General features: G+C 38.5%; 1 protein-coding gene across 2 annotated transcripts in view; it reads right to left on the bottom strand.

The window, feature by feature from the left end:
• Window positions 1-20,682, bottom strand: part of LOC127874525 (rotatin-like) — a 96,283-nt gene that overhangs the window by 4,157 nt on the left and 71,444 nt on the right. Inside the window, exons 35-44 of one of the 2 annotated variants that reach the window (XM_052418892.1) lie at window positions 19,630-19,810; window positions 17,351-17,562; window positions 7,135-7,275; window positions 6,252-6,425; window positions 5,380-5,568; window positions 3,776-3,951; window positions 3,098-3,224; window positions 1,982-2,184; window positions 1,126-1,282; window positions 409-531 (exon numbers count right to left, since the gene is read on the bottom strand). In XM_052418892.1, the coding sequence (XP_052274852.1) occupies window positions 409-531; window positions 1,126-1,282; window positions 1,982-2,184; window positions 3,098-3,224; window positions 3,776-3,951; window positions 5,380-5,568; window positions 6,252-6,425; window positions 7,135-7,275; window positions 17,351-17,562; window positions 19,630-19,810 (1,683 nt within the window). Of the gene's footprint in view, window positions 1-408; window positions 532-1,101; window positions 1,283-1,981; window positions 2,185-3,097; window positions 3,225-3,775; window positions 3,952-5,379; window positions 5,569-6,251; window positions 6,426-7,134; window positions 7,276-17,350; window positions 17,563-19,629; window positions 19,811-20,682 lie in introns of those variants that run through there. The other variant, XM_052418893.1, reaches the window with a different exon arrangement.

Genomic DNA, 20,682 nt, shown 5'->3' with positions numbered 1-20,682 from the left:
AGAGCAGTTTTAACATTACAAATTTCTATATCTCTTAGATAAAATAGTAGAATTTTGTATGTGACTTAAGAAACAGAAGTAACAACATTAGAAAAATATTTGTGTTGCCAAAATATGTATTATTGTAGCCACTTGCATATTCAGCATCAGCAAATGGACCACATACCACTAGCAAGCAGTTTAAGCTTGTTACTGGTGTGACAGCAGAGGTAACATACCACAAGCTAGCAGTTAAGGCTTGTAACTGGAGTGGCAGCGGAGGTTACATACCACCAGCCAGCAGTTTAGGTTTTTAAATTGTGTGGCAGCAGGATTTTATACCACTAGTGAGAAGTTTAAGCTTGATACTGGTGTAACACTAGCGAGCAGTTGAAGCTTGTTTCTGGTGTGACAGCAGAGGTTACATACCACTAGCCAGGAGTTTAGGCTTGTTACTGGTGTGGCAGCAGAGGTTACGTATCACCACGACAGCGGACTCCTGCAGACCAGACTGGGGGCTCTCCAAAAACTCCAGTAGAATGTCCACACAGTCTGTAGGCCAGGAAAGGGATTGTAAATTAGTTTACTTTTTACATAAATTTGGATACACCTAAAGGGAAAAAATACCCCATCCATATTCCACGAAAATCTTCATATTTCAATAGATCAAGAAAATTTATTCAAAACATATATCTATTTTGTAAAGCTATTAATATAAAATACTAAAACAGCTTAAAAGAAGAGAAATCCCGGCCCTGAATTAACAATTGAATATACAATTGAACATAAAATTTCAGCTTGAATTAATCTCAAAAGCAATGTTAATATAGCTAATGGCTTTTTCACAGATCCATTATTATTTTGTCTAACAAGATCATTTAAGTGGTTCTCAGATAGATGGATAACGCTGTATTCCTGATAGTGTGGTCACTTATGTACATTACACCACTGCAACCCATATTAAGTAAATAGTAAATAGGCACTATAAGCTCTTCTTTCTATCAATTTGGCTAGTCAGAAATAATTATTGTAAGGAACTTGTCTTGTAAAACCTTTAGCACTTTGTCAGCAGAATAAAACATGAATATCTGTGGTTACTCCCCCCGCCCTCTACCCCCATACACAATCAATTGATTGTCACTGTACCTGGAATTTTCAGGATCATCTGTTGACCCTCCAAGGAAAAGGACAGGTTGAGAAGTAACTCTAGCCACAGCGTCTCAGTGAGGTATTGTTTCCCTTTAGACTTGAATGCCTTCGAGCGCTTTGGGTTAAGGTTGCTGAAGTCTTGCAGGAAGTTACTCTGTTATTTTAAAATAAGTGCTTTTTGTTAAAAATCAGTTTACATTATAAACTACAGTAATACAATATTTTTTAATCAAGTAAGTTAGAAACGCAAAAAACGGTAGAACAAAATCTTATAAATTGACAGGATCCAATTACAGGTGATAATACCACATGTGTCAGTCTATTCTAAATTTACGTGAAAGGTGTTCATCGCAGATTCAACATAGCATATGTTTTTATTTGTTAGTTGAAGAAGTTCTCTATACTGAAGGAATTGGTTCTTGTATAAAGCAAGCTTTCTTTTCAACTTTCAAGTACGAAACAACCTTTTTTGTTTCTTATTTTTCAAGATGTCAGAGTATGGAAGCAAAATTAAAGTTCAAGTAGAAGGCCTATGAAGGATCTGTGCAAGAGATTTGGGATAAGTTCCAAGAAAAATATTTTCTTATTAGTATTCTCATCAATTATAAGAGTGTCAAATATCTTCCAAATTGTCTTTATTAAGCAACAGCAGATGGAAGGTTTAATATCATGTGTCCAGTGTAAAAATATACCTAAAAAATTCGAAAGAACCATATTTCCCCATTGATGCAAAACTGTACCATGTGCCTTCTAATTTCAATGTCACATGGTACCTTTTTGCATCCAGGGGGGGGGGGGGGCGATATATTCTAATCTGTTGTCTGTTTCATACTTTGTGTACTTTTTACCATACCTTCCAGATGATGTTTCTACACTCGGCAGACAGGGCTAGGTTGGCAAGCAGACCAAACAGGCTCTTCACCATGGGCTCCTTGAGGCCCTCCTTGCAGGTGTGCTTGATCACACAGTGCACCAGAGAGTTTGGGCTCAGCCCTGACTTGCCCTGGGGCAACCCCTGTGTGACCCCTAGGCTGGTGTAGGCTAAGGAGCTGGTAGCTAAAACCAAAAATGTACATGTACTTTTTTCATTTAGTAAAACCTCCTATTTTAATAATTTATTTTTCAATCATATGAATCAATGTTTACAACCACTTACATTTTTCCCTTTAGAAAACATTAATTATGAAAAAAGTGAATATTTACAATTTAACATAACAGTAAACAAATAAAATGTCCTAATATTTTTCAGCCCAAATGGATTTAAATGGCAGCTAAATTGCCTCTATATTTAAGGTCTTTCTTAACTTGCTTGCAAGGATAACAAAAGCTTTATCACATTAGTCCCCTGCTGGGTTAATGTTGTCAGTGGTTACTCTTGTGAGGACCAATTAACTGATTCTTGGCTTTAAGTAATTTATAAAAAAAAAATAAGTGGCTTATCATTTATTATAAGCATTAAATCTGATATTTAGTATAACAAGAGCGCCGCATAGCGGGTGCCACGCTCGGCTACGGGTGCAGTTTTGAATAAATTAAAGCTTGTCACAGTGACCTTGAACTTAGACCTAGTGACCCCAAAATTGGTGTGGCTTGTAGAACTCATCAAGGTGCATCTACATATGAAGTTTCAAAGTTGTAGGTGGAAGCACTTTGATTTTAGAGCTAATGTTAAGGGTTTAGCACGAAGCGGAAGTCAGACGGAGGACTACACGATGAGCTGGCTATGACAATACCTCGGGTTTTCTCCGAAAACGCCAAGCTAAAAAAATACTGCATTAACTGATTACTTTTTATGCAAGTGTTTATAAATAATTGTTCACCTGATTAACAAAATCCAACTTTTTAAAAACAAGGATCAATACACTAAATTTAACATTAAATAAATCAACTCATTTATGAAATTACATAATTATGCTTCTGGCATGCAAAAAAAACCCAGCTGTTACTATAAGAAAACCAGACTTGTTACCAGCTGGACAGGAAGCTGTGTACGTGGTGAGCAGGGCCACGGCACAGGCCATGAGACCCGTATCTAGCTGACACCAAGACCAGAGGCGATGTAGCAGGCTGTGGAGGCCGCAGTGGTAGCAGGCCATCTGGAACACATGCGGGGTATCAACAGGGATTTGTATATGACGATTGGGGACAATGTAAATATGTGACAATAGGGGACAATGTGTAAATATATGACATTGGGGACAACGTGTTAATGTGTAACAATTGGCACAATGTGTTTTTTCAACGTATGTGATAATTGAGGACGAAGTGTCTAAAGACTCTATGACAACATAGTTGTAAATCTCAAACTTAAGTCTAAACTATAATTGCCAAATGATTTTGTTTTGATAAAATAATTGGTGACAAAGGCTAAGAATGATTTATTCCGTCCTCAGTAATGTTGTGGTACCTAAGTTTCAAACTATTTCTTTCATAATTTGATTACTAAAATACATAACTAAAAAGTCCAAAGTTATGGTGCACTTCTGGTTGACAAATTCAAGTACTTTTTGCAGGGTCCATCATTCTGAAAATCTTCTGTAACTTGGTATTCAATTGTTAAGAACAAAACATACCTGGGTACATTTGATCCAAAAGTAACAGAATGATCTTTAAATTCGTTTTTGTATTTATTCCACCTCATACCCACCTTCACATCATCATTTCTGTACATGAAATTTCTCAACAGGTCAAAGGTCAGAATAAGTTCCTGAACTGCAGGCTCGTCTTTGACCTTTGACCCCTGCTTATTGGTCTGCAGGGAGGTCAAGTTGAGCTTGGAATGCGTCTGCTTCACATGCTCCATGAGGTTCTCAACCAGACCCACTGGAAAAGAAACAAGGTAAAATTCAAGGTCAAATCCAGGTCAAGTAATTGAGTGTGCTGAGAGCTGAATGGAAGTATCAAAGCATTTTAATAAGTTATATTTATGTTAACAGTATGGTCAGTTTGGATTAACCAAGAATTTTGACATTCTGAATTTGTCAAAGAGTAGGGTAAGGTGAAGGCAAACATGTGGTCAGGTGCTTTGATGTGTTGATAGTGTTAAAAGATATCATCCATGTAAGAATATTAGTTTTGTAGAAAAAACGATTGATGTTAGACCAGTCACCTCATTTAAGGTTAAACAAAACTTTGTACCTTCTGAGTAAGTCTTAGTCCAAAAGAAGGTAAGGTATGTTGAGTGTTCATTGATAATATTTATGCAAGTATCAACATTTTGTAGGAAGCAATATTTATTATTTATCCCATCATCAGACGTGCATTGTCAAAATAAACCACTGTGGAATAAATTTTCTTCTATTTCGGCAGTGCTGAAATATAGCTGTCACGCGAGGCGGAGAATGGTCATATTACTCGGAATCAACTATAAAGTAATCATTTTTAGTAAAATCGAATCAGGTTCAACAAAACAAACAATTTGATACCAAGATGATATATATTTTTAACACATAATGCAACTCAAAAAGCAAAAAAACATTATTTACAAATACTAAGTGCGCCTTCTCGTGACGTCATTAGTAACACGTCATACGACACAATGCATATTCTTTCACGCTAAAGCTGCAGTTGTTTAGTGTGTTTTTTTTTTCATTATATCTTAAAAATCAGGGACGTAGAGGTATGATAAACAGAAAAACAGGTTACTTACTGATCTTTTTGTAATGTATTAGGCTCGGCACGATTAAAATAATGAAACAATGTTTGCTTAAAATAACTTTGCGATTTTCCGTGTAGTTCGATTTTCCTATTCTATTTTTAAAGAAATAATTTACAACTATGAAAATTGATGGGATAAATCGAATACTAGGTCGGTGCCGAATAAAGCAAAGTGTATTTTGCTCGGCACGAAAATACGAACCACTGGCCAAGGCTTGTGGTTCAGATTTTCTAAGCCTCGCAAAATAAACTTTGCTTTATTCGGCACCGACCTAGTATTCTCTATACATGTATACATAACATGTCAACTAGGGTAAACCTTACACGGACAGAAAGAAGAACGGACAGGCCTATCGTTATAGGCAACTCTACATAGGCAAGTTACATAAATAAGTTTTCTTATTGCATTTAATTAAAACATGAACATCAAATTGCATTCAATAAATTTGTAAATGAAACTTACATCTGGAAAGACTATAAGATCAACAATAGTGTTGTTGTTTTTTTCAAAATAAAGTGAAGGTTTCAAGATAAATAGAGAACACTTTGGATGTTTCTACCAAAATGTTGTCATGGCAAAAACAACAGCCTTACGTTCCAGAGCTTTAGCCTTGGCACTCTGTGATATGGCCAGCAGACATTTCAATGCAGAAATCACATGGATTCTCTCCCCTGAATGTGAGCTCTCCTGCTTGCGGAGGATGAACTGGTCACAGGAAGCTATCAGGGACTTGCAGAAGCTTGAGCCTCCTGTCACTTGACCAGATTCTGTATTTTCTGTGTCTGGAATTGTTGATTATTTACAAAATTAGGCTAGGCTCACTGGTTTAACAAGTCACACACCTTCTCCAAAGTATGATATATGCTGAATGGTTGAGGTAAGAAATCTTAGAATTGAAAGATTAATGATGAAATAAAATTGTAGACAACCTTGGATGAACTACACAGGCACCAAACACACACATACACTCAACCATTTTAACAGCTTATTCACTCTTAACACAAGTAGGCTCAACAACAGATAGCATTACAAAATATTAATAGTAGGGCTAAACTTCATTCATTCATTTAAATTCAAGTCTAACAATTTGGGAATTATGCAATTATGAAACCTGTAAAAGTATCTTTTTGGCCAGTCACTTTTAAATGAATGCAAACATCAGATATAGCGCATACATGTCCTTTTTTTCCTCTTTGTAAGAGTTAAATTTTTTAATGAAAATTCACATGTGGTACAAATTAATCCCCTTTTGAAGAACATGCTTTACAACAACAGTTTATAACTGAGACAATTTGAGAAAATTAATACTTTTCTCGAAGATCACTAATCAAATTGTTCTGCTGAGTAAAACACACACAGTTTGACATAGTTGATACAGATATTAGACAATTCCATTAAGGATCTATAACTTATTTCAAAATAATCCCTGAAATTTACAACTAAAAGCCACATAAGCTTGACCCACCTGAACCTCTTGGGAGGTTGAGCAGCTTGGTCAGGGATTCCCTCCCCTGTTTCTCGTTGCCCAGGCGAGCCTGCAGTTTGCCTTCCTCAGCACAAAGCACACACAGGAAGTCTACACACATCACGTACAGAGTGCGGCTTGCAAACTCACCATCCAAGATACGCTGAATGCAGTCTGAAAAATATTGGAGATGGAGTACTAAATTAAAGGGAACACAACATAGGGGTGTGTGGATCAATGGGAATAAACATTGTGAACCTGTTTTAAATGTATAAGAAAACGGTGGAAAAGCATTAAATAAAACGAACATTTGCTTGTTTCATTAGATTATCTATTTTCAATTCACAAGTGATAATAGAATAAATAATATTTTAACTCGTGGACGCACCACTCATGAAAATATGAATTTCTTTGATTAATCTTGAATCGAAAATCGATAACAAACAAATATCCTCTATTTAAAATACAAGAACATGACTCTTTTAAAGTCACTGTCTTAACGGTTCATGTATTAATTTTGTTCTGTCCTCAAACTCTTGTGTACTTTAAAATGACTGAACAAGAGATTGCCGAGCAATATTGTCCCCCACCAGTGAAACTCCACAATTGTCAGTATTTTTATATATATATATATATATTTGTTGCCATAGCAACCAGAATTCTTGACGTAGGAACAAAATGAAATGACGTGCATAATCTCCATATTGTAATCTATCCATGTTTCAAGTTTCATGAAAAAATATGAAGAACTTTTAAAGTTATCGCAGGATCCAGAAAAGTGTGACAGACAGACTGACTGACTGACAGACTGACACACAGAGCGCAAACCATAAGTCCCCTCCGGTTTCACCGGTAGGGGACAAAAATACTTCCAACAACTAACCTGTGATTGGCTCCCACTGTTTACTGAGCACTATGGCAAGCACCTCCACAGCAGGACCTCCCTGCATTTGAAGCAGCGTGGTGAGAAAAGAGAGCACCGCCTCCCACAGCTCACTGCATGTAGCACGTGTGTCCTCGGACACTGAAAACAAACATTAGTCATATAAGCCTCATTCTGGGAAGACCAGGCTTAATGCATATGCATTGAGTGTTACCCCAGACTAACCTGTGCAGTCGGAACAGGCAAATCAGGGACGACACTTTCCGCCTTAACAGGAATTGTGCAAAGAAGAGACTTCCTTTAAATTAAAAATACCAAAAAGCAGAAAGTGTCATCCCTGATTAGCCTGTGTGGACTGCATATTCTAATGTGGGCTAATAATTAAAGCAAATCTATCAAACCCAAACAAAAACTGTATAATGAAAACTTTTGATATGATTCTTCTGTGAAAAGCTTAAGTTCCTTCATCACAACCAAATACTATGGGTAGGGTACCCATTTACAGTACATTATTAGTGTGGTTGCCCCTTCACAGTAAATTTTTAGTGTGGTTGCCCCTTTACAGTGCATTCCACATGAGGTTGCTCCTTTACAGTACATTATTAGTGTGTTTGCCCCTCTTCAGTACATTATACATGTGGTTGCCTCTTTACAGTACATTCTGCATGTGGTTACCCCTTTACAGTACATTTTACATGTGGTTGCCTCTTTACAGTACATACTGCATGTGGTTGCCCCTTTACAGTACATTCTACATGTTGTTGCCCCTTTACAGTACATTCTATATGTGGTTGCCCCTTTACAGTCCATTCTACATGTGGTTACCCCTTTACAGTGCATTCTACATGTGGTTACCCCTTTACAGTGCATTCTACATGTAATTGCTCATTACAGTACATTCTACATGTGGTTACCCCTTTACAGTACATTCTTAATTAGGTTACCACTTCAAAGTGCATTCTAAATGAGGTGTTCTTTTTCAGTACATTCTAAATGTTGTTGCATTTTTACCACTCATATACACATTTTCACCAATTGTTGTATCTTAGAAAATCACATAAAATTAAAGACCTTTTTTAATAGAAACTAATTTTACAAAATTTATTTCTTACCCAAAGATAGTTATGAGAAACCAACGGAAACAAGAGATGTGTTTGTCAGAAACACAATGCCCACTATTGCACCGCTTTTTTGTTGTTGTCCTTTGACCTTGAAGGATGACCTTGACCTTTCACCACTCAAAATGTGCAGCTCCATGAGATACACATGCATGCCAAATATCAAGTTGCTATGTTCAATATTTCAAAATATACTGCAAAACTTTACTAAATTAAAGTTTTAAATTGTCAACCTTTGACCTTGAAGGATGACCTTGACCTTTCACCACTCAAAATGTGCAGCTCCATGAGATACACATGCATGCCACATATCAAGTTGCTATGTTCAATATTTCAAAAGTTATTGCAAAACTTTACTATATTAAAGTTTTAAATTTTCAACCTTGAAGGATGACCTTGACCTTTCACCACTCAAAATGTGCAGCTCCATGCGATACACATGCATGCCAAATATCAAGTTGCTATGTTCAATATTTCAAAAGTTATTGCAAAACTTTACTATATTAAAGTTTTAAATTTTTGACCTTTGACCTTGAAGGATGACCTTGACTTTTCACCACTCAAAATGTGCAGCTCCATGAGATACACATGCATGCCAAATATCAAGTTGCTATGTTCAATATTTCAAAAGTTATTGCTAAACTTTACTATATTAAAGTTTAAAAATTTTGACCTTTGACCTTGAAGGATGACCTTGACCTTTCACCACTCAAAATGTGCAGCTCCATGAGATACACATGCATGCCAAATATCAAGTTGCTATGTTCAATATTTCAAAAGTTATTGCAAAACTTTACTATATTAAAGTTTTAAATTATTGACCTTTGACCTTGAATGATGACCTTGACCTTTCACCACTCAAAACAAATTTTTTAAATAAAATTCATTTTAATTATTAAATACTTACCTGTTATCGTATGCTTATACTTTCCAAGGGGAAATAACTCATCCGGAATTTTAACTGGGAATCCGCCACCTCAATACCGTTATACAGGCCAGGTTAAACATAGTGCAATGCAACCTAGCCAAAAATCGGTAACCAAGCCTCAATATTCTTTCAATATATATACAAAAATATTAATCGAATAGCGGGGTGGGAGGTGGGACTTACCGATTACAGGTAAGTATTTAATAATTAAAATGAATTTTATTTAAAAAATTTGTTTTAATGTCATAAATACTGACCTGTTATCGTATGCTGATTTTGCAGCTGCGGTGGGAAGGTTCGTATATATTTTCCCAACACAGTAGAACCCATAAACAGGGTTATCAGCTAATGATATCAAGTAATCTTCGTTAAAACGGTATAAATTATGACTTCTCGGACAGAGTAATATGTCTATGTCGTAAAGAAGACACTACCGTTAGTGAAACCACAACAAGCCCAAACGTATACAAATTGTATTGTTGGCACTTCAGAAAACGAAGATAAAAAGATGACAAGGTGGTCGGATTCCTCCAGTAAACAGCTTAGAGCACGTCAAAAAGTGGGGTGTGATTAATATATGCCCACAAAACAGACAGAGCTCTTAATTCATGCGGTCAGATCCTAAAAAGGAATGAATCCTTAGATAGGATAAGATTAACTTTCCTTAGTCGAGGTCTAACCCCGAGAAATAGAAGCCGCAGACACATCTCCCCCCCCCCTTTTTTGGGGAAATGAAGAGTGTCTTTGAGAACCTCGAATGGACTTCTGACTAACACTGCTGAGATAGAACTTCAAAGCCCTGATTGCCCAAAGAAGTTTATCCTCATCTTCATGACTACCAGTTTAAGAAAACTTGGAAACTTGAAGGTAGAAGCCATATAGAGGACTTGATATTAAGCAAGGAATCCTGGCTGACACAACAAAGTGAAAACGACAATAGATCCAACTGGAATTGGTCGTATTCAACAGAAAAAGCATGAATTTCACTTCTCTGTATCGTAAAAGCCATAATAAGAAGGAAAACCGTCTTAAAATTATATTGGAACTGTTAATAAGCCTGATGAAAAAGGTTCATAAGGAGCTCATTAAGCATCCCAACATGTTACACAAGTCAAAACCGCTTAAGAAGGTAAAGGAACGAAAAACATAGTGTTGACGTTCCATAGTTTGGATCAGTTCCAAAATAGGTAAGACAGCACAGAGTTGCGATGACTTACACAAAACAAGGTATACGAAAGCATAATCTCTATCCTTTGATGAAGAAAAGAACAAATTTCTTATCATCAAGAAAAAGATGAGAAAAACCTCTATGTATCTAGCAGAGTGATTAAGGTAATAACTATGCTCTCAATTACCCAGTAAAAAATGAATTTCCATAGAACCTTTATACAGTTCTGATGGAATTATCCTTGCACAAGTAACAAGGATTGAAACTCTAACAGAAAAACGTTCTTCTGTAGAGATAACTAAAAGTTATTAATGGCCAGACATGAAGTGGCACATGTTTGGATCAGTAAAAATATGTCTCAGTGAGATATGATATTTGACCTGTGAAGAAGTTTCCTGAAAATAATTGTACAGGAGACTTAAAAGGTCGTAGAACCATAATCCCATGGTTCATTAAGTATATTTCATGAAATTATGGCAAAAACTCAGTTATTGCAAAAACTCACCAAGAAGGCAAGATATTCCAGTTTATGTCAATGGACGAATGTATAACAATCGCACACCCTGCTGGATCGATTTCTGTGAACTGCATTGTTGACGTTGTTCAGCATACCGGTATACACTGCGATATACGATCGCATAACGCTAATAACTAGCGTTTGATGATAAACAACATTCTTTGATATACTATGTACACCATGCAACTCGTCTGCAACTTCACTGCCGCGCATGCGCAATTACATTATTGAACCCAACGGAAAAAAATAATTCGAAAGAAAGAACTGCAGGACAAAAGGTCCAACAGGGCGAGACGAACTGGTATGAGAAAGACGATAGAGAAAATTTGTTGTTCTTGCAAAGAACGAATAAGTTCCTGATTTCCAGTTACAAGGAGTGATAATATGATCACCTCCGTGTCTGTAAGTAAACCACGACCGATGTGTGATAGTTGAAACCATCACAAAGGAATCGTGAAAATGTGTTGTAAATGAAAAACAGCTATAAAGAATTTTCGCTTTTCAAGATGTAGATGTGCAGGTGATATTCGTTAGGATACCACATAATTGAGAAAATCAAGATACGTTGTTCTATGTGATCGTCCATAACCTTATCTGCTCACATCTGTATAAGATGTAAGGAAGGTTGTGGTAGAATAAACTATATTCTTGCCAAGATAATCTTCTAGTATAGACACCACTGAATAGTGGTAAATAATGACAAAAGGATGGAAATCTGTGTCATTAAATAATCCCGAGATTAATACAATTATCTTAAAAATAAAGCTGAAACGGACGTAAGAAAAGACGTCTCAGCAGAAGGACCGGTGACCGGACCGGTAAATACCGACCGGTGACCGGAACCATTTGTCAAGGATGGGTGGGCAAAGAAACCACGGCAAGCCGAACTTTCCCACTCCAAACACACTTGAAAATTGGTAGAATAGGACAGTGTTTAACACTTATAAGTTTATGACCTATCTACAGAATATAGCCTCTTCTTGAACCAATAACAGGCGCCTTTAAAATCCTGGATAATACAGGTCGCGAAGTCATCGATTTGCGAAGTACGGAAATATGATTGATAGTGGTACCTCCGGAATCGGAGGTGTGATGGCAGAAAAAAGGTGAAAACCCTAGGGATAACCTTAAGCGGGTCCACGCTTGCCGGTAGAATGCATGGAAGTCTTAAATTCTGACTTGATTAATCCATTTACTTCAAGACTTCTAACCTGGACGAATTCCGAAAGGAATACGACCAGTTATAGGAAGACGGCCTGTTATGGCCAGAAGTGTAATAGAAGAATAACTTTAAGATGAGGTCCCTCCAGATCCTAGGATCTAAGATCTGAGTTCAATAGGTCCTAAGCCATCTACAAGACTGTAGCCGTCAATCTGATAGGCAATCCTATGTATCAGAACTCTTGTTGATTCCAGTAGCTTGAAAATATGCACTGCCGTAGGAGCAATAGAAAAGCAGAAGTCGATACAAATGTCGTCTTGCTAATCCTGCTAGCGTCATTAATGTGTCCCAACTGTTCCGTGACACTGACTGCAAAGTCTGTAGCCGACAGGTAAAGGCGGTTAAAACAATTCATCCTTCGGGTCTCGAACATAAATTAATAGAGGTCAAATAGTAATGTTCGACCTCAATGCTAGTCTCCGAGCCCACTTCAGCCGATCTATCTGCAAGACCAGTAGTCTTCATGTAGCCGGTTGAGATAGAAGTACAAATAACAGATATAGCATGATTTGGTAACCGTCGCCAGTAGAACATCAGTATTGAAAAACACAAAAAGTCATGTAGATTGTTGAATCCATAAAATATAGTATTCAATACAATCATAGCCAGGGGTATACAACTATGAAATGTAGACGATACCCGTGATACTAAAAATTGACCGATGAAAACACAGTGGAATACCGGTAATTGGTAAGTGGTGACCGAACCGGACAGGTCAATGACCGGTAACTGTAGCCCGGTGAACGGACCAGTCATAATATGACCGGTGACGTTACCAGTTAAAGACCGAAAAATGGTGGAATCCATATGGTCTGTTATCAATGTCAAGCACTGCTCGGAAAAGAAGATCATGCCAAAAAAATCCAATCCGATGGCGATGAGACATCACTTATTCTGACCGGTGATCAGTGATCGGTGATATGACCGATGAATGGTGACCGATGTCCGGTGATCGGGACCGGTATAATATAACTGCGTCAGAATGGAAATATCTGGTGCAGAAGAATGACCATCCACGAAGTCATCTGATAATGTTAACCGGAAAACAACGGTAGATTATCAGTATTAATAGGCATAAGTGTCCTTGTAGTCGTAGTGGAGAAAAGAACAGCTTATCCCGAAGCCTGAATGTTAAACGAACTAGTGTTCGTATACAACTACGGCTCGGTGACTGCAACATGTGTGGATGCCATAAGAAGAACCATCACACGTGGAATGGAGACATGATATTCCTAAAGGAATAAAATGGAGAACGTCGATATGACCAGTAGGTTCATTAACGCCTACGTGAGAGGTGGCGACATCCATATAACTTCGATGCCGAAATATTGTTCGGCTACGCTGGAAATATTGTCTTCTACAATATTGTCTCCGTGAGCATTGACATGATCGCTTACGAGCGTATCAACGCCGAGAACTGCTCAATGAAGGAGAGGTATGTTCGATAACTATCCAGTGGTGCTCAATGCAGTCCGCTGATGTCTACGTGAAGGTTGACGGCGTCCTCGTTTCCTGCGATGTCGAGATCTGGATCGGCCGAGATGTGGATCGGCTGCGATGAGGCCGAGATCTTCTAGAATAACGTCTCCGTGAGTGACGACGTGATCGCTTACGAGAGCCGCGACGATGAGAACTGCTCGACGAAGAAGAGCGTGTCCGATGTCTAATCCTTGATGAAGACGATGTATTCAACGAAGAATAGGAGAATAATTCAATGAAGAAGACCGAGTTCTTCTTCTTGACCGGTGACTGGTGTTATCGGTGGCAGGCCTAACTGATGACTGTTGACCGGTGACCGGAGCGTTTTTTTTTGTCTTTTTCTCTTTTATCAATGACCGGACCGGTGACCGGACCGTTGACATGACCGGACCGGTGACATGACCGGACCGGTGACATGACCGGTGACCGGACCGGACCGGTGACATGTACGGTGACCGGACCGGTGACATGACCGGTGACCGGACCGGACCGGTGATCAATGACCGGACCGGTGACCGGACCGGACCGGTGACATGACCGGTGACCGGACCGGTGACATGACCGGTGACCGGACCGGTGACATGACCGGTGACCGGACCGGACAGGTGACCGGACCGGACCGGTGATCAATGACCGGACCGGTGACCGGACCGGACCGGACCGGTGACCGGACCGGTGACATGACCGGTGACCGGACCGGACCGGTGACCGGACCGGACCGGTGACATGACCGGTGACCGGACCGGTGATCAATGACCGGACCGGACCGGTGACATGACCGGTGACCGGACCGGCCGGTCAGACGTCGATCAATGGTCCGTGATCAACGTCCCCGGTGACGTACCGGTCATATCATGACCAGTGTTGTCACCGGATAATGACCGTATGGCGGATGCCAAATGGTCCGGCATTGGTCGATGTCCTTGACCAATGCCATCGGGCAAAGACCGGCTGACGGGTGTCGCCATATGGTCTGATGTTGACCGACTGTCTAAGAGACTTAGCATAGTACGGTCGCGATCGTGCCCGATACCCGGTGACTGATACTGCAACTATCATCCATGATCTGCGAAGTCACCGGGTATTTATCCACTCTTGTTTCTGCGACCATCATGTAGTCGAATATATGAAAAACAAGAGCAAAGCATATTCAACCATAAACTGGTCACAGACCAGATTATCATACAGCACATAAAATCATTATTTGACCATAATGAAAATTATAATAATACTGCCGTAGATCATAAATTAAACAAAAGTTTAATTCAAAACAGATGAAAAATAAAATGACGATCAATTAGATTGTCATACGGAACGTTAAAATCATTATTGCACACAATGGCAAATGATAAACAATCTGTCAATAGAAGAACATGCTTTGCACGATCTCGTAACACATTAGAAGAACATGCTTTGCACGTTCTAGCAATGTATTAGAAGAGCACGTTTTGCACGTGGTCGTTCGCGCCTGAAAACACCCAGCATGGTAGAAATAAATCATTGTTCGATAAAAACAAGCATGGCTTACCTTTTACAAATGAAACAAAATCCATTAAATCCACACAAATTAATCCGAATGAGAAATAAAAAGATAAATAACACAATTTATCTATTCAAAACCCCAATCAACCAAGTGAAAAACAATATTTTAATTCAGAGCCGTAAAAGACACGTATACACCTGGTTGATCCGGAAAGAATATTGAGGGTTGGTTACCGATTTTTGGCTAGGTTGCATTGCACTATGTTTAACCTGGCCTGTATAACGGTATTGAGGTGGCGGATTCCCAGTTAAAATTCCGGATGAGTTATTTCCCCTTGGAAAGTATAAGCATACGATAACAGGTCAGTATTTATGACATTAAAATGTGCAGCTCCGTGAGATACACATGCATGCAAAATATCAAGTTGCTATGTTCAATATTTCAAAAGTTATTGCAAAACTTTAATATATTAAAGTTTAAATTTTTTTTACCTTTGACCTTGAAGGATGACCTTGAACTTGACCTTTCACCACTCAAAATGTGCAGCTCCATGAGATACATATGCATGCCAAATATCAAGTTTCTATGTTCAATATTTCAAAAGTTATTGCAAAACTTTACTGTAATATTAAAGTTTTGGGACAGAATGACAGACAGACAGGCCAAAAACAATATACCCCTGATCTATCGATCTGGGGGCATAAAAACCTTAACAACCTGCAAGTTACTTACAAGCTGTTATGAGTAACAGCTGTTATGTTATGCTAGTTGCATATAGCAATTGCTTTTGAGTGTGAAAGAGTTAACAGTACATTCTTAATGCAGTGCACCTTTAGAGTATATTCTGAGCAGGGAGACAACTGTGGTGTACCTTAAGAGTGTATTCAGAGCAGGGAGACAATTGTGGTGTACCTTAAGAGTGTATTCAGAGCAGGGAGACAACTGAGGTGTACCTTTAGAGTGTATTTTGAGCAGGAAGACAACTGTAGTTTACCTTTAGAGTGTATTCTGTGCAGGGATACAACTGTGATGTACTTAGAGAGTGTATTCTGAGCAGAAAGACTACTGTGGTGTACCTAAGGAGTGTATTATGAGCAGGGAGACAACTGTGGTGTACTATAGAGTGTATTATGAGCAGGGAGACAACTGTAGTTTACCTTAAGAGTGTATACTGCGCAGGGATACAACTGTGGTGTACTTTTAGAGTGTATTATGAGCAGAAAGACTACTGTGGTGTACCTTATGAGTGTATTATGAGCAAGGAGACAACTGTGGTGTACTATAGAGTGTATTATGAGCAGGGAGACAACTGTGGTGTACTATAGAGTGTATTATGAGCAGGGAGACATCTGTGGTGTACTATAGAGTGTATTATGAGCAGGGAGACAACTGTAGTTTACCTTAAGAGTGTATACTGCGCAGGGAGACAACTGTGATGTACTTAGAGAGTGTATTATGAGCAGAAAGACTACTGTGGTGTACCTTAGGAGTGTATTATGAGCAAGGAGACAACTGTGGTGTACCTTTAGAGTATTTTATGAGCAGGGAGACAACTGCGGTGTACCTTTAGAGTGTATTCTGAGCAGGGAGACAACTGTGATGTACCTTTCAAGTGTATTGTGAGCAGGGAGACAACTGTGGTGTACTTTTAGAGTGTATTCTTAGCAGAAAGACTACTATGGTGTACCTAAGGAGTGTATTATGAGCAGGGGACAACTGTGGTGTACCTTTAGAGTGTATTCTGAGCAGGGAGACAACTGTGATGTACCTTTCAAGTGCATTGTGAGCAGGAAGATAACTGTGGCATACCTTAGGAGTATATTCTGAGTAGGGAGACAACTATGGTGTACCTTTAGAGTGTATTCTGAGCAGGGAGACAACTGTGGTGTACCTTTAGAGTATATTCTGAGCAGGGAGACAACTGTGGTGTACCTTTAGAGTGTATTTTGAGCAGGGAGACAATTGTGGTTTACCATTACAGTGTATTCTGAGCAGGGATACAACTGTGATGTACCTTTAGAGTGTATTCTTAGCACGGAGACAACTGTGGTGTACCTTTAGAGTGTATTCTTAGCACGGAGACAACTGTGGTGTACCTTTAGAGTGTATTCTTAGCACAGAGACAACTGTGGTGTACCTTTAGAGTGTATTCTTAGCACGGAGACAACTGCGTTGTACCTTTAGAGTGTATTCTTAGCACGGATACAACAGTGGTGTACTTTTAGAGTGTATTCTGAGCTGGGAGACAACTGTGGTGTACCTTAGGAGTGTGTTCTGAGTAGAGGGACAACTGTGGTGTACCTTTAGAGTGTATTCTGAACAGGGAGACAACTCCCCCAAGGGCCACATGGTCCTGCAGGATCTCCATGCGCATTGTTGGGTCGTGTACGAGGCTGGTCTGTAGCAGACGCAGGATGCTTATGTGCATCTCCACCAGCTCTGTGAAGAACAACTCCAGCTGGGGGGACCCGGTCAACACCTGTATGCCTTCCAGGAAGCCAGCATCCAGCATGCTGAAAAATGGAGGTAAAGATTTAAAAATGTTGGTCTTGATGACATCATTTACTAATAAGTCTTTCAAATAATTTAACCAGATTAATTTTTCCAGATTTTCAGGAGGTGGTGGTGTGAACCTCCTGCATCATTTTATCTGCAGATTTGCAGGGAGTTGTATGTTTCTTCATCATTACTACTTTATTTTCAAAGTCTTTATTTTAGTTATTAGTTTCAATTTTAAAGGGTAAGTTTTTCAAATTATGGAGTAGGTTGAATGTCCAGCATGTTGTGAAGTTGAGGGAAGGAGTTTTATTTGTTTGCTTTAATGACAAGATTTACTTCTTCAGTTGAACACAGTACAATTAATCGAGATACAATGAAATTATCTAAGTACAAATAATATACATAAGTTGTCCCTTCCTGCCCGATTTTCCTAAATCTTAAACTGAAAAAAGAAGCCATTTGAAGAATTTGCAATTATGAAGTTTTAGGAATGTATAGTAAAAACAAGGGACAGAATTATCACAAAACCAGGATTTCAGTTGAAAAAAGTCTGATAAAGGGAGACAATTCAAAATGTGTATTGTTAACCCCCTTGTGTAAAATTGACCTTGATTTCAATTAGAAAAAAAAGAAGAGATGTGTTCATCAAAAACACAATGCCCCCTATTGCGCCGCTTTGAAATAAATAAAAAAATTAATTTTTGTTTTGACCTTTGACCTTGAAGGATGACCTTGACCTTGAACTTCCACCACTCAAAATGTGCAGCTTCATGAGAACGCCACTTTGAAAAAATTTATTTATTTATTATTTTTTGTTGACCTTTGACCTTGAAGGATGACCTTGACCTTGAACTACCACCACTGAAAATGTGCAGCTTCATGAGAACGCCGCTTTGATTTTTATTTCATTTTTGACCTTGAAGGAAGACCTTGACCTTGAACTTCCACCACTAAAAATGTGCAGCTTCATGAGATACACATGCATGCAAAATATCAAGTTTCTATCTTCAATAATGCAAAAGTTATGGCCAACGTTAAAGCTTTTTTTTCGGACGGACGGACGGACAGACTGACATACACACATAATGACATACTGACGGACAGTTCAACTGCTATATGCCACCCTACCGGGTGCATAAAAAGTCTGATAAAGAGAGACAACTCAAAATCAAAATGTGCATTGTTACTGATTGTTCATAGTTACATAGTTGTTTCAAAATCAATCTATTTTTAGTTGTGGCGACCTTGACCTTGGAGATATTGACGTAATTCTTTCGCGCAACACACCGCCCAATAATGGTGAACAAATGTGCCAAATGATTTTAAAATGTCACAATGAATGACATAGTAATGGCCCAGACAAGCTCACTTATGGCCATTTTTGACCTTCCAACTCAAATTGTGACCTTGACCTTGGAGATATCGATGTGATTCTTTCGCGCGACACACCGTCTTATGATGGTGAACAAATGTGCCAAATGATTTTAAAATCTCACAATGAATCACAAAGTAATGGCCCGGACAAGCTCATTTATGGCCATTTTTGACCTTCAAACTCAACTTGTGACCTTGAACTTGGAGATATTGACGTAATTCTTTCGCGCAACACACCGTCTAACGATGGTGAACAAATGTACCAAATTATTTTAAAATCTGACAATGAACAACAAAGTTATGGCTCAGACAAGCTCATTTATGGCCATTTTTGACCTTCAAACTCAAATTGTGACCTTGACCTTGGAGATATCGACGTAATTCTTTCGCGTGACACACCGTCTAACGATGGTGAACAAATGTGCCAAATGATTTTAAAATCTGACAATGAACGACAAAGTTATGGCCCGGACAAGCTTGTTCCGCCCGCCAACCCACCCACCCACACCCCAATTTAATAACCAGTTTTTTCCTTCGAAAAACCTGGTTAACAATAAAAATATGTTGTGATATTTATGAATATATTTGCAACAGTGAATTTTCACACCGTACAGAGAAGTTATTTACAACTGACTTGAGCTAGCATTTCTTTGACAGTAAAAGCTAATTGTTAATTTCAAATCCAATGCTAAATAAAGCAAATTTACCTTACAAAGAAAGGTACGAGGGACTCATTTTTCAAAGCGGTCACTGTGTTCTGTGGGGCCTGTATCATAAGGTTACGAACAAGCTGGGAAACGGCCGACACCAGGCAAGGTGTGGTCACATTCTGGTCTGGAGTTGTCTCCCTTCCAGCAACTGTCCTAGAGTTGCCTCCCTGCCTAGTATCTAAAAATAGAACATCAGGATTTGGGATAAGGGATAATTGAAGTAAAGAAAATCGTACAAGAGACAGTGTGTCAGTATGGTATTTTAAAGACATAAGAGTTTTAACTAATTGTTTCACATGTGTATGTTTATTTCTTTAGGTTGTAGAAAACAAATTTATATTTTTGTAATTTATGGAAATAAATTTAGACAAATTAAAGGCAATTTGCTGTCTTTTTATGTACACTAGAGTTACTGTAGAGGACAGAAACAAAATAATTTTAAAACATGAACAGTTAAGGCAGTATCCATTTTTATATGATCACAAGTGACTTTTACATTGGTAATCTACCAAAACCAGCATTTTTTAAATTATTCAATGCTCTCTCAGCATGTTATATATTTAAAACCGCTTTAAAAGGAGAATAACCAGGAATTATAACGATATTACATCAAATACGACATCATTTCACAATAAATAATTTTCAATGTTATTTTGTACAGTTTGAAACAGTGCATTTCCATTTTAACCCTTTCGCCCATAAGCAGCAAAGTCAAAATGACTTTTGCAACCAGCATAAAACCAGAACAGCCTAGGGAGTAACTCGCAGTCTGTTCAGGTTTTATGCTGTTTACTGCTCATCAGTATCTAAGGGTTGGAAATGATGCCTTTTAAACTTGAATTCAATAACAAAGGTATTTAATTGAATAAAACTTTCTATTGGACTACAAATGCTTACAAAATACGCTCCTTGTAAAGGATTAAAGTTACTGACATAACCCTCTTAACAAACCAAATCACTACTTCAAGCCCCTAATTTGGAGGCATAGATGAAACGATGATGAAATGCCTCAGTACCAAGTACTGAGAACTAAGCGCTTTTGTAATGAAA

The sequence above is a fragment of the Dreissena polymorpha genome, chromosome 3 (genome assembly GCF_020536995.1).
Source record: "Dreissena polymorpha isolate Duluth1 chromosome 3, UMN_Dpol_1.0, whole genome shotgun sequence".
NCBI lineage: Eukaryota > Metazoa > Mollusca > Bivalvia > Myida > Dreissenidae > Dreissena > Dreissena polymorpha.
Note: the sequence above shows the minus strand (reverse complement) of the source record. Positions and strands in the feature narration are given on the sequence as shown.